The sequence below is a fragment of the Macrobrachium rosenbergii genome, chromosome 5, assembly GCF_040412425.1.
Source record: "Macrobrachium rosenbergii isolate ZJJX-2024 chromosome 5, ASM4041242v1, whole genome shotgun sequence".
Classification (NCBI taxonomy): domain Eukaryota; kingdom Metazoa; phylum Arthropoda; class Malacostraca; order Decapoda; family Palaemonidae; genus Macrobrachium; species Macrobrachium rosenbergii.
The window spans coordinates 20977044-20989880 of NC_089745.1; the positions used below are offsets into that span (position 1 = coordinate 20977044).

General features: G+C 37.1%; 1 protein-coding gene across 10 annotated transcripts in view; it reads left to right on the forward strand.

Annotated features, from left to right (window-relative positions):
- The window catches only part of LOC136838580 (arrestin domain-containing protein 1-like), a 113192-nt gene that overhangs the window by 80508 nt on the left and 19847 nt on the right, over positions 1-12837 (forward strand). For all 10 annotated transcript variants that reach the window (XM_067103781.1, XM_067103784.1, XM_067103777.1 and 7 more), the window contains exons 9-10: positions 568-669; positions 7545-7860. In XM_067103781.1, coding sequence (XP_066959882.1) covers positions 568-669; positions 7545-7840 — 398 coding nt within the window. In that variant the 3' untranslated portion in view covers positions 7841-7860. The remainder of the gene's footprint in view (positions 1-567; positions 670-7544; positions 7861-12837) is intronic.

Below are 12837 nucleotides of genomic sequence, written 5' to 3' on the forward strand. Positions count from 1 at the left end.
TGATTATAGCTAACTTTAACCTTAAATAAAATGAAAACTACTGAGGCTAGAGGGCTGCAATTTGGTATGTTTGATGATTGGAGGGTGAATGTTGAACGTACCAATTTGCAGCCCTCCAGCCTTAGTAGTTCTTAAGATCTTACGGCAGACAGAAAAAAGGGCAGACAGAATAAAGTGCGGACAGACAGACAAAGCCGGAATAATAGTTTTCGTCTACAGACAACTAAAGTGGATATCAAATTAAAATTAATTCAGAATGTGGGAGATAATAATTGAAAAATAATTTTTATCAATAAAAAAAGGGATATCAAATTAAAATTTCTGTAGGACACCCTGCTGCCATCTGGGTAAAGAGGCACAGCAAAAGTTAAGCATTAAATGCATTGCTAATTAGATAAGTTTTGTTGAATTTTATGAAGTGGTTTGTTAGTAATTTTGCATAATCTGTTTATGAATTGCATTTCATTTGCTCAAAGTAATGATTTCAAGTTGTATTAAGTAAGCTTTTTTTTCTTTTTTGGTGTATTCTAGTGTAATATGTATTTAACTACTTACGTTTGTTTGTAGGTTATGATAATTCCTCATTTGGGAGTGGTATGGTAACTGAACGAAAGCGACATGGCAGTGGAAGCAGCAGTAGCAGTTCAGAGCATGCACACTGTGATCAAGGTAAACTCCTATGTGTTGGTTAGAATATGTCGTAAGTTTTCTTGGTTTTATTTAGACAGATGTCTTTCCTCTTTACTTTTGTATACTTTTTAAATGTCTCCAATTTACTTCTGCACAGGCTTGTTTAATTAGATTGATATAAGTCTAAAGGAATCAAAGCTCAATGTACTTTGGGAATTATTCCATTGGTAGAGGTTTGAAAAGCCAGACACCTGTGTTACCATGGAACTAATATATAAGATCAAACAAACTAACTCCTTATCCTGAGCTTTTGAGTGTGCCAGTGTGTGACTTATCTTATATTAATAGGACCTTCTTACCTGATAGGTTACTACTCAGCAGGGGAACATTTACTCAGATTGCTTTTCATCTTGGTATAGCTATTTGGTAAGGTAAATGAGTTGTTTGTTTGATATAGTCTTAAGAGCCCACCACGATTTATTTCCCAGAAATGACCAGATGTCTAATGGGTATTCCTTGAAAGGGTACACCATGGGATATTCAAAACAGGAACTCTTACATTTTGAAAGTGGTGGGTTGGATTATATAAACCATTTTTATCAAATTGCAGCTTCCCAAGTTACTCCAAAATATTGGCTTATGGCAAAGGAAAAGTGTTGCATTTCCTCCTATTTTTAGTGGATATCTGTACGTCAGAATCTTTCTATGGACAAACAGATTTCTTTAATATCAATTTTATTTCAGATAAATATAATATGTAGAGAACAGAGGTCAAAAGGTCAGCGGTTTTGCCATATGCCCTAAAATTTGGCCTATGGAAACATTTCTCTTTTTAAACATTTCTCTTTTTACAACTAAAATGGTGCCAAATACCTTTTAAACCTCATGAATTACAAAAATGAGACATCTAGGCAGTTTTTGGAAAAATTTGGTGCCCATAGCAATCATGCAGGGAGTGTGACTAATGCCCAAAATGCCTTTATGTTTTGACATTATCTTGAATCTAACAATGTTAATTCTTACATCTTCCAGTAGGTGGACTTTCGTGCTTCTGTAATATCAGGAGTGGACCTGAATTACCCCAATTGCTGTCAAAAACCTTCAGTTCTCTAGTATCAGTGATATAACATGTTTTGACAACATTTTATTTAGTGGAAATCAACATTTATTTGGATCACTTGGACATCATACAGAATCATTCATAATCAATTCCTCCTCTTCATCAGAAGAACTGCACTTTCGGTCATCATTTTCATCCTCTGATTCATCCTGCAAAAAGGTTTCTTCAAAAGTAATGGCTGGAACATTTGTTCCTGTATACCAGACTACTTTGTCTGTCTCCAACTTTCCACCCATGTCCGTTGGGTGCAGATGTCACAGGTTTGGAATTTCTCGCATTTTTTTACATGTATGCTACAAAGTTTATTCTTAGCAATTTATGCTAAAATACTTGGTTGCACAGTGGCAGACAGTATGGCTGTAAAGCCTTGATTTTTTTCTTGTAGATCTTTTGCTTTTTTGGGTGCATACAGCATCTTGAAAAACATGAAGTCTGGCATCATTGATCTTCATTAAGTTGCAAACTCCATATACAGCACACATATTCTTCAACTGTTACAGAAACATCTGTGTTTATCAAATCTAAATCTCCAAGTTTGCTAGTGGCTGCAGTAAACCTGTCATGGCCCTTCATGATTTCAAAAGGTTTCCACTTAGTTTTTCTTGTGAAGAAGCCATATAATCACATCCAGTCTGTGTATGGAAGCTAGGAAGGTCATCATATACTGTATTAGGCTGGTGAGTTTAGTGGCCAAACCTGTAGTGTTTGTATTGCTGCATACTTGTTAAAGGATGGTCATTGCCATAGCTCCAAAGGTAGCAGGTGGATTCAAGGTACAAAGGAAGAGCATAGCATTAATTATGTACACATCAACATTCTCAGCTGTGTAATTTGTTTTCCCATTCTTTCTAACTTGTCCATTAATGTACAGGCAGTCCCCGGTTATCAGCGGGGTTCCGTTTCTGAGGGTGTGATGATAACCGTAAATCAGCGATTTCAGCACTTTTTCGGTGATTTTCAGGGGTTATCAGCGCCGAAAAGCTCCAATTTTCGATTATCAGCACCTCTCTTAGGTATGTATCGGCGCCAATATCCAATTATTGGTGCCGATAAGCGGAAATTGGCGATTTTCGGCGCCGAAAATTGCCGATTTTCGGCGCTAGACAAGCGCCATAAAACCAGATCCCTGTTAACTGAGCCCACTGTTAACCGGGAACTGCCTGTATAGGCTGTCCCCAGTTATCGGCGGGTTTGGTTATCGCCGATCCGGTTTTACGGCGCCAAAAATCGCTAATTTCTGCTTATTGGCGTCGATAATTAGTTATTGGTGCTGATACATACCTAACAAAGGCACCGATAACCGAAAATCGTTTGGTGATGTTCTGTGTGAAAATTGCCGAAAAAGTGCCAGAATTCGCCGATTTTCGGTTATTGTCACGCTGTCAGAATGGAACTCCCGCAGATAACCGGGGACTGCCTGTACTCTTGCAGGTCTTGTTTATGTCACCAGGATGTGGCACATAAGACAACACTAAAGCAAGGTCAGCCTTCTGTGTTACTGCTAGGTACAGTAGCCTTCCAGATATATCTGTGGTGCATTTTGCCTCGTGGACCTGTTTGTCTTTTGTAGTGAATTTAATTTTAAGTGCTTCTTGAGTAAAATTTTTCACTTTTCCACCCTTTATTTCCCTTTCAAAGCTTCAGAATCATCTTTGCAGTCATTTACAGTACAAATTTCTGTTGCCATGCAGAGCCTTTTGTCTTTCAGAAATAGATCACCCTTCACACTGCCAGACACAGACTTCCCAATGTTGAGGCAATACAGTGCATCATCATGAATTGTTAATGGGTTTAGTGTATTCTGTAGCTCACCAAATAACCTTAGGTGAGAAAGGGAGCTAGGGGAAGAATCTCTGGACCACCTAAAGAATCCAAAATATAACTTAGTGCAGTGAAGTATGGCATTGAGATCTGAAAATTACCAAAACAAATAAAGATGTTATCAAACATTTTGACTCTTGAGCTTACATCTGAAGTGTTGGCTTTGCATTTGCAAGATTACAGTATATGTAACAATGGCACATTTCTCTCCACATTAAGAAGCAACAGTTTGAGACTGCACTAAAGTTACGCTTACTACATCAAGTCTGGTTGGCGGAAGTGCAATGTTTACCATGTTGCCAAGTGTGTGAGATCTCAAATGGCAACATGTAATCCATATTAAATCCATCTTCCTGGCTATTTCCAGGTTGAAAGGTGGATCCATGGTGTGCACTTCATTTCTAAATTTAGACATGGATGGTCTTCTTCTGTGGCACTATGTGACACTCTGTGGTGCTTCAAATTGTCATTTTCTTTTAAGTGGCTTTTGAGTTGCTACCACCTGTTTTGTTGCTATTGGCTCTATTATTTCTGTGGTCTGATCAGGTGGCATGTTTTGTAAGCAGATACAGTACCAACAATAATAGGCATTTGATCATTGTAGTCTATAGGATAGAATCCATGCAGTTATATAGGTTGTGTACCAATCATCATTTCTGTAGTGTTACTGGGAGTGTTGTGTTAAGGTGGACATTATGGGTGCTAGGGGCACCAAATTTTTTATTTTTGTAAACAGTGAGGTTTAAAAGGTAATTGCCACCATCTTATTGGTAAAATGAAGAAAAATGTCTCCACAGTCCAAATTTTAGAGCATATTGTGACGCTGCTGACCCTTCGACCTCTGTTCTCTACATATTGTATTTAATTGAAATAAAAATGACATCAAAGAAATCTGTTTATTCACATAAATATTTGGATGTACCACTATAGATATCCACTTTTGAACTAAAAATGGGGGTAAATATAACACTTTTCTTTTACTGGAGCCTAATATTTTGGAGTAACTTGGGAAATTGCATTTTGATTAAAAAGAGTCCATAAAATACAGACCCAGCACTTTCAAAATGTAAGAGTTCCTGTTTTGAACATCTCATAGTACTGTATATCCTTTCAAGAAATACCCATTAGACATTGGTCATTTCCGGGAAATAAATCATGGTGGGATCTAGGACTAATATGAACATGTTCTGTTCAAACAAAATTTGTTTCATGGAGTAGAATTTATATAAGTCAAATCAAATTTTCCCTTTCACCAGAGGACATAACATTAACACATAATACAGGCAGTCCCCCGTTATTGGCGGGGGTTCCATTCTGAGGGTGTGATGATAACCGAAAAACTAACTGAAAATCGTCGATTTTCACACTTTTCGGCGAATTTCACTTATCGGTGCTGAAAAGCACCAGTTTTTGGTTATTGGTGCCGATAAGTGGAAATCGGTGATTTTCGGCGCTGAAAATTGCCAATTTTCGTCGCTAGACAAGCCTCGTAAAACTGGATCACCATTAACGGAGCCCAACATTAACCGGGGACTGCCTGTACAGTGTACCTCTAAAACAGTCATGAATTATATTGGATTATTTTTAAACATTAAACTATAGAAGCATTGTATAGGAAGTAGTAAAAAGAAAGAATAAAAATAATTCGGTGTATTTTATGAAAAGATTGAAGACTTTGACAGAGGTTTCATGCCACTGTAATGTTAGGTATTTGTATGTATGAAGGTCAGCCCATGAGAGCTAAGAGTTTTGACTCAGATTCTTGTATAAATAGCTCTTTTTCAAATTGGGATAAAGAAATTTCTTCTACCATACATTTTCCACAAGTATACATTAAAACTGTATTTTTCAACAATTGAAAATTGAAAAGTTTTTTAAATCATGAAGAAAAACTGCCTCCAGGTTAGAAATCCATGATTATTTACCATTTTTAATCCCCCCTCTTTTACCCTTAATGGACAGGAATCCTCATATGAGTATCTATAACAGGTTTTGGGTGATGGATGGGAATCCTCATATGAGTATTAATATTACGCGCCATACTGTTTGAGTGAATTTAGTGGGAAAGATGTTTATATCACTTCAGTGGTCCATAAATGACTTATGGCAACTACAGTATAATACTTTGGCACGGGAGAGACATCAATCAGTATGCCCTGACATTTCAGAGGGGAATGTAAATTAGTGCCTCTTTACAGCTCCAGGACGTCTTTTTATTTATTTGCTCATAAATATACCCAGGGATTGCTGTTGGTTTTCTTATCTTTTATGATAGTATATGCAAGCTGTAGTTGTAATTTTGCAAAGAAAAGTGCAAAGAAGTATTAGAAAAACATGTGTACCTCACAAAAAGTTACTGCATCTCCCCGTTTCAGTAAATCTCATAAATATTTTACAAGAAGTATACTCAGAATTTGTTACTGATTTTAGTTCTCATCTGTTATGATATTGTGTGAGCTGTAATTATAATTTTACAAAATAAAATCAAATAAATTATTAGAAAAAACATGCATAACTTGTTGAAATTAACATATTTTTATGAGTTTTTTGTAAAAGAGGCCCCACGCAGGGTTGTAAATAGTCACTTTCAACTTCCTATGAAAGGTAGGGAAAAATTTTTATAATTTTTTTTCTTACACCATGTGCCTTTGCATATCTTCCTCTTTCCATTGATGTTTTTTTTTTAAATTGGCCAACCTTAAAGTTTGCCCGGTCAGGGTGTGTGCTTGATATATATTTAGCCCGTTCCTTAACGGTTAAGAGAGTCCTTTTCTCATGGTATTATAATCATAAAAGATGTTGTACCAACCAGTTTATAAGACATCCAATTTCCTCCTCACTAGACAGCATTGTGAAGACATATGCAACACCAGAGTATTATGCAAAGGCAATAGTGAAAATAAATTAGAATTGCAGAATCTGTGCTAAATAAGAATGGAAGTCCAAACTTCCATCAGGATGTGTGGAGTCTCCCCTGGAATTGTACTTACTTGTGTAAATTGTACATAATTTTTTACCTTCTCTGTTTAATGTTTTTAATTTTCTTGTAGTTAAACCTTTTTTGTAAATCAGCAAAATGTATTTGTGAAACCTTATTTGTCTTTGGTAGAATTAATATATTAGAATGCTGTGGCTTGGCATTATCCTACAATCCATCATAAACCTGAGTTTCCTCTCCAGCAGAACTCTCTTATATCTGGTACTTTTATGTAAATCACAGTATTGTTTACTGTTATGGAATGTCATGTATGTTACACATCTTGGAAGCAAATGTAAGCAGGGCTCTTCAGTTTCATTATTATAATGAAAAGACAGATCCCTAAGAAGAGAATAAACAAAATGGATAAGCATAAGGAAAAGATGGCTCAGTGGTAAAATTACCACAAAGTGAATTTGTGAGAGCTATGGAAAGTAACTGTTGACAGTGCAAAGTTGCACAAGGAAATGACGTGGGATGCATTGCATCATTGGAGGATCTGGGCATTTGCAGTAGGGGCTTTTCAGTCTCACTTGGGAGAAGTTGATGTAACTGGAACTTCATGAAAGAAATAAGGTTAATTGGTTATTACTGAAAAACATGTTTTGTGTTTTAAAAAATTTTCTTTTAGATAAATATCTTAAATTGAATGATAAGTGTAAAGTACAGGTTAGGTTAGGCTTGGAAATGTCTGTAATTATTGTCTAGACAATGCTTATTGCTTTGGGACACCTTGAATATTTAAGTGTATGCTAGAGGGTGTATGTTACATATTTGATTTGTTGCACATCAGAAGATCAGAAAGTCAGACTTTTGAAGCATCTTATCAGCTGAGGGCTTACTGTATTTTGATAGACTTTTCATCTGTAGCATTATCAGTGAGTGGAAAGATAAGGTTGGGGAACAGGTTCTGGTTTTATGTATGGTTGTTTAGTAACATATGCTGAGTTATCCCTTTGTGGATAACATTTTAATACCTTTTGCTTATGATTTCAGGTGATAAAACACCGTTAGTTATCCATCACCATCACCATCATCATTCAGGCTCAGAGTCTGAGAAAGATGCACCTGTGTGCATTAATGAACCTGATCCAGTCCCAGAACCAGTAACTCATTCAGTTCCTGAACATGATAGTCAGTCATCTCATAGCAGTAGTAGCAGTAGTAGTAGTGAAGAAGCAGCAGGAGAAGATCCAGTGCCAGAAGAGGAACCAGAAGAAGAGCCTGAGGAGCCAGAGCCAGAGCCAGAGCCAGAAGAACCAGAGGCAGAGCCAGAAGAGCCAGAGGAATAGAAGGCCATATTTTCCCTTAGGTATCCAGATACTGTACAGGCAGTCCCTGGTTATCGCGGGCTCAGTTATCAGTGATCAGGTTTTACAGGGCTTGTCTAGTGACGGAAATTGGCAATTGTCAGCACCGAAAATCGCTGATTTCCGCTTATCGCCGCCAATAATTGGGTACTGGCGCCAATGCATACCTAACATAGGCTCCGATAACTGAAAATCAGCGCTTTTCGGCACTGAAAATCACTGAGTTTCGGTTATCGTCACGCCGTCAGAACGGAACCCTTGCCAATAACCGGGGACTGCCTGTAATCAGTTTTATTATGAAAATTTATATTTTATTATGTTACTGTTCTCAAGGCTTGAAAGATTGTAACTACTACTATCGGTTTCAATGATTTGTTTCATCACAACCTCATTATTATTATTATTATTATTATTATTATTATTATTATTATTATTATTATTATTATTAAGTAGGTAGCAGACCCTCTTTTATACAAGTGGTGTTAAAAGTAATAGCTGCATCAGCAGCATTCAGTTTGTATAGAGTTTTCTCTATTTTTCTAATACTGCAATTGATTTTTCTAGGTTACTGCATTCTGCCAGTAACTCGCCAATATTGGTCATACTTGGAGAGGAAAGCAGGTTGCAAAATTGGATAGTTTATTTCCGATGAACGCTGTATAACAGTAATAGGATACTGAAATAGGGAGTTCATCTTCCATAGATGTCCTTCAGGAAAAAGGCTTCTTTTGAGTTGTCCTTCAGGAGAAAGTCTTCTTTGGTGTTAATTGAGGCCATGTTTCGCTCAGGCTCCAGTGAGCATGGTCACGCCAAAAGACGGGTGTAGACTGACTTTCAGTGTGAGTCTTGCTCTTACATACGAGAAGGTCAGCAGGGAGCCAAATTCAGCTGCCTGCTGATGATTGGCTGAGAAAACATTCGTGCTGCTTATTGGCTGGCGAGATTTTCTCACAAGCCAAAAATTTATCAATGATGGTTTCTCTGCTGCAGCCTTGCTGAGCGGCAGGACTTGTGTGTGACATCATTTTCTGGTATTTCACGGTGCCAAATCAGAATATTCACAGTGAAATACCAGAAAATGATGTTACACACCAGTCCTGCCGCTCAGCAAGGCTGCAGCAGAGAAACCATCAGTGATAAATTCTTGGCTTGCGAGAAAATCTTGCCAGTCAATAAGCAGCGTGAATGTATTCTCTTCAGCCAATCAGCTGGCAGCTGAATCTGACCCCCCGTGGGCCTTCTCGTATATAAAGAGCAAGACTCACATCAAAAGTCTGTCTACTCCCATCTTTTGGTGTGACCATGCTCACTGGAGCCTGAGCGAAACATGGCCTCGATTAACAACAAAGAAGACTTTCTCCTGAAGGACAATTCTATGGAAGATGAACTTCCTATTTCAGTATCCTATTACTGTTATACTTTGTTTATCAGAAACAAACTATCCAATTTTGCAACCAGCTTTCCTCTCCAAGTATGACCAATATTGGCATGTTACTGGCAGAATGCAGTAACCTATAAAAATAAATTTTTAGAAAAATAGAGAAAACTCTATACAAACTGAATGCCACTGATGTAGCTATCTCTTTTAAACCACTATTTTTTATAGCATAGTCGCTTGTTTCGTCCTCAAGGAGTTACCTTTCCATGGTCTACCAGAGCTCCATGGTGTCCAAACTAATATAAAAGAATTCTCTTGTAGTTGGTCTTTTTGGCCAGGTATTGTGTCATAATGAATAACATTATAACACGTGGTGGAGTATATAATGGACTTAAAGATAAGAGAGCACTTTCCCTTCTCTTCAGCGAAGCTGAACCTTGTTTTTCCAATGTCAAAAGAACCTGCATGAAAGAGAAGTGACTATTGCGTGTGCGCATCCGCCCTCTTGTTTACAACCAGGCCATTAAAAGCCCAAGGAGCCATTATCTCTGTTTGGTCTATAGCGAATGGTTCATGTCGTTACCAGCGTCCTGAAAAAAATCAACTTTTTTCTCCTTTTTCATTATCGAGGATCATGGAAACATCAAAAATTGCAAGATAAGTGCATAATATTAACTTCCAGTTAAAAATTTTAGTTTTAAACTTTTGGAATTGATAATTTGTGTGTTAAAGCCGGAACCTGGCTTGATTGCTAGCCTGCTTAGTTTCGTAAAGCGTTGATTGCTACCTAGTTCGTTAAGCGAAAATTGTTTTGAATTCTAACTAAGTGTTTTAACTAAAAGAAATGTTCCACAACTTATTATTAATATAGAAAATCCTTTCAGATTGTTGAATGTTTACAATAATCTAGGCAGTAAGTTAGAATAATTTAGACTAGATTAATAGTGGAGGTTGTCTGTAGCCTATGTCCTTGGATTACGTATCCTAAGTGGCCTAGCTTAGACTGAGGACCCTAGGATCAGGTAATAACAATATCTGGGCAAAATAAATCAATAGCTTAACAATAAGGCTATACAGGCAGTCCCCGGTTTACGACGGGTTGGGCTTACGACGTTCCAAGGTTACGACGCTTTTCAAATATATTCATCAGAAATTATTTCCCGGTTTATGACGCATGTTCCGGGGTTACAACGCATCGTACGCCAATCTGACGGAAGAAATATGGCTCCAAAACGGCAGAATAATAAAAATTTGGAGGTTTTTTTATGAAAAACTCAATAAAAATGCCATTTACATCGTTTTCAATACACCGAAAGCATTAAAAATAAGGTTTTCTTGGGATTTGTGACAAGTTTTCGGTTTACGGCGATTTTTGGTTTACGACGCGGCGTAAAAACGGAACCCGTCATAAACCAGGGACTGCCTGTATATTAGTATAAATTTTTTCCTTTTATATAAGCCTTTGCACTTGAGCATGAGCTAAATAATCCAGGACTAGCCTAGGCATTACCTTATATCAAGTTCAGTGATAAATTTTTACGAAACATCCCATTTTTGGACTAAATTGTTAACCTAGATCATGTAACCTAGGACTAGATGAAATAGAAATGTGGAATAGATGAAATAGTAATCTGTGCTCAATGAGATGGTAACCTAGCCTTAAGGCTACATAGTAAGGTAGGCTAATTGTGTTTCATGCAACCCATACACTAAAATGTGAATTAAATAATCCAGGTTAGGCAGTAGCCTAGATTAGAGTAAGTTATAGCCTGGCTATCAGGTTACACATTAGTGATTACTGTTTCATATAGTAGACCAAATAGCCTAGGATTGGATATAAACAACAACCTGGGTTAGACAAAAAATACTAGACTAACTATAAGGTTACATATTAGTAAGTTTCCCGTTTTTATATAGCCTAGGTATACATTTAAGAGTGATCCATAATAATCTGGATTAGGCAATACCCTTTACTAGGTTAAGAAAGAACAAATAAGCCTATTTATATATAAATAGTATCCTAGGCTCAATAAAATAACCTAGTTTTTTACGACTAGGTAGCATATCTGTAAGGCTACATGCTAGTAGGGTCTTATGTAGCTTATATCCTTAAAGGTGATATAAACCTAGAACAGGCAGTAGCCTAACCATATTAAGTAGGAACCTCTTTTTAAGGAATATCCTACTATTGGCCTAAAACAGTGATGGCAAATATCAGATAAAAGGGTAGTCTCGGCCACATAAAACAGAAAACCAGATTATAAGAGAATTATTTTCTGTATAGTTTATATCTTTAAGTTGTAAATAAGCCTAGAATAGGTTAAGCAAGAACCTTCTAAGAAATCCTCTGTTCTTAGCTTAACGTAGGTTATACTAGAAGCATTACCCTAAGCTATATAAAACAGTAGTTTGGGTTAGTTAAACAAATTAGTTCATAGCAGTTAGTTTGAATGGCATGACAACTGGAATTAAAAATTTCACTTGGCCATTGCTAAAGGACTAACAGTGTATAAGTAATACAGCCATATACAGTTATGAAAACTAACCTAAACCTTAGAGGGTTTAAGCTAACGTAGATATGTAACTAAATGTATTACAACTGCACACTTGTAATCCAGTTAACCTGTAATATGGAAGCTATACGAGGAACTACGGAAGAGTCCCTCGCTTAAAAACAATTAATACTAACTAGCTCCTAATAACAACTTGCTTTATATCACTACAGGGCTGCCATTAGGTAGAATCCTCAGTTCAAGTGTTCCATAGTAAATTGCTCGATTCACTTTTTGCCAGTGGGTATGGCCCAAACCACCTGCCATGAGCCTAGTCCTTGTAAAAAACAAGGAAAATTTGCATGGTCACCAGATGTAGGCGAGATTTGTAGTATGCTCCAGGCAGCAAGTTTAAGGACGAAACAGCTCCTTTTAAGCTGTCTCAATGGGTCCTAGGATTCAGCAGGGGTGAGGAAGGGGGAGATTATATCTTTCCAGCAGATATTTAATCCTGTCTCAGAACAACATCAGTGTTTGGGCCAAAACCCAGTAGCAGCAGTCCCCAATGCCTCCCAGGTTAACCCCACGTAGGAAGTAGAGGAATCTTTACATGGCGTTAACCCTTAAACGCCGACTGGACGTTTCGTAAGTCGACTAAAATTGTCTGTCGGGTGACGAGTGGACGTACTGTACGTCGACTACAGAAAATTTCAACCTTTGGTCAACTTTGACTCGACCGAAATGGTAAAGAAACGCAGTTGTAAGCTAAAACTCTTACATTCTAGTAATAGTCAATCATTTACCTTCAGTTTGCAACAAATTGGAAGTCTCTAGCACAATATTTCGATTTATGGTGAATTTTTGAAAAAACTTTTCTTACATCCGCGCGGTAACTCGGCCAAAAATTTCAGAAATTCTATCATCATTTTGTCGTAATTTTTGCACCGTTTTATGTTACCCGTTACATAAAGTTTTATAACTGAAAATGTGCGCAGTTTCATGTAAAATACAACAAAAAACAATCCATGGTTGTAGCTTCTATCAGTTTGTAAATATTTTCATATAAATCACGATAAGTGCCAAAATTTCAACCTTCGGTCAAATTTGAC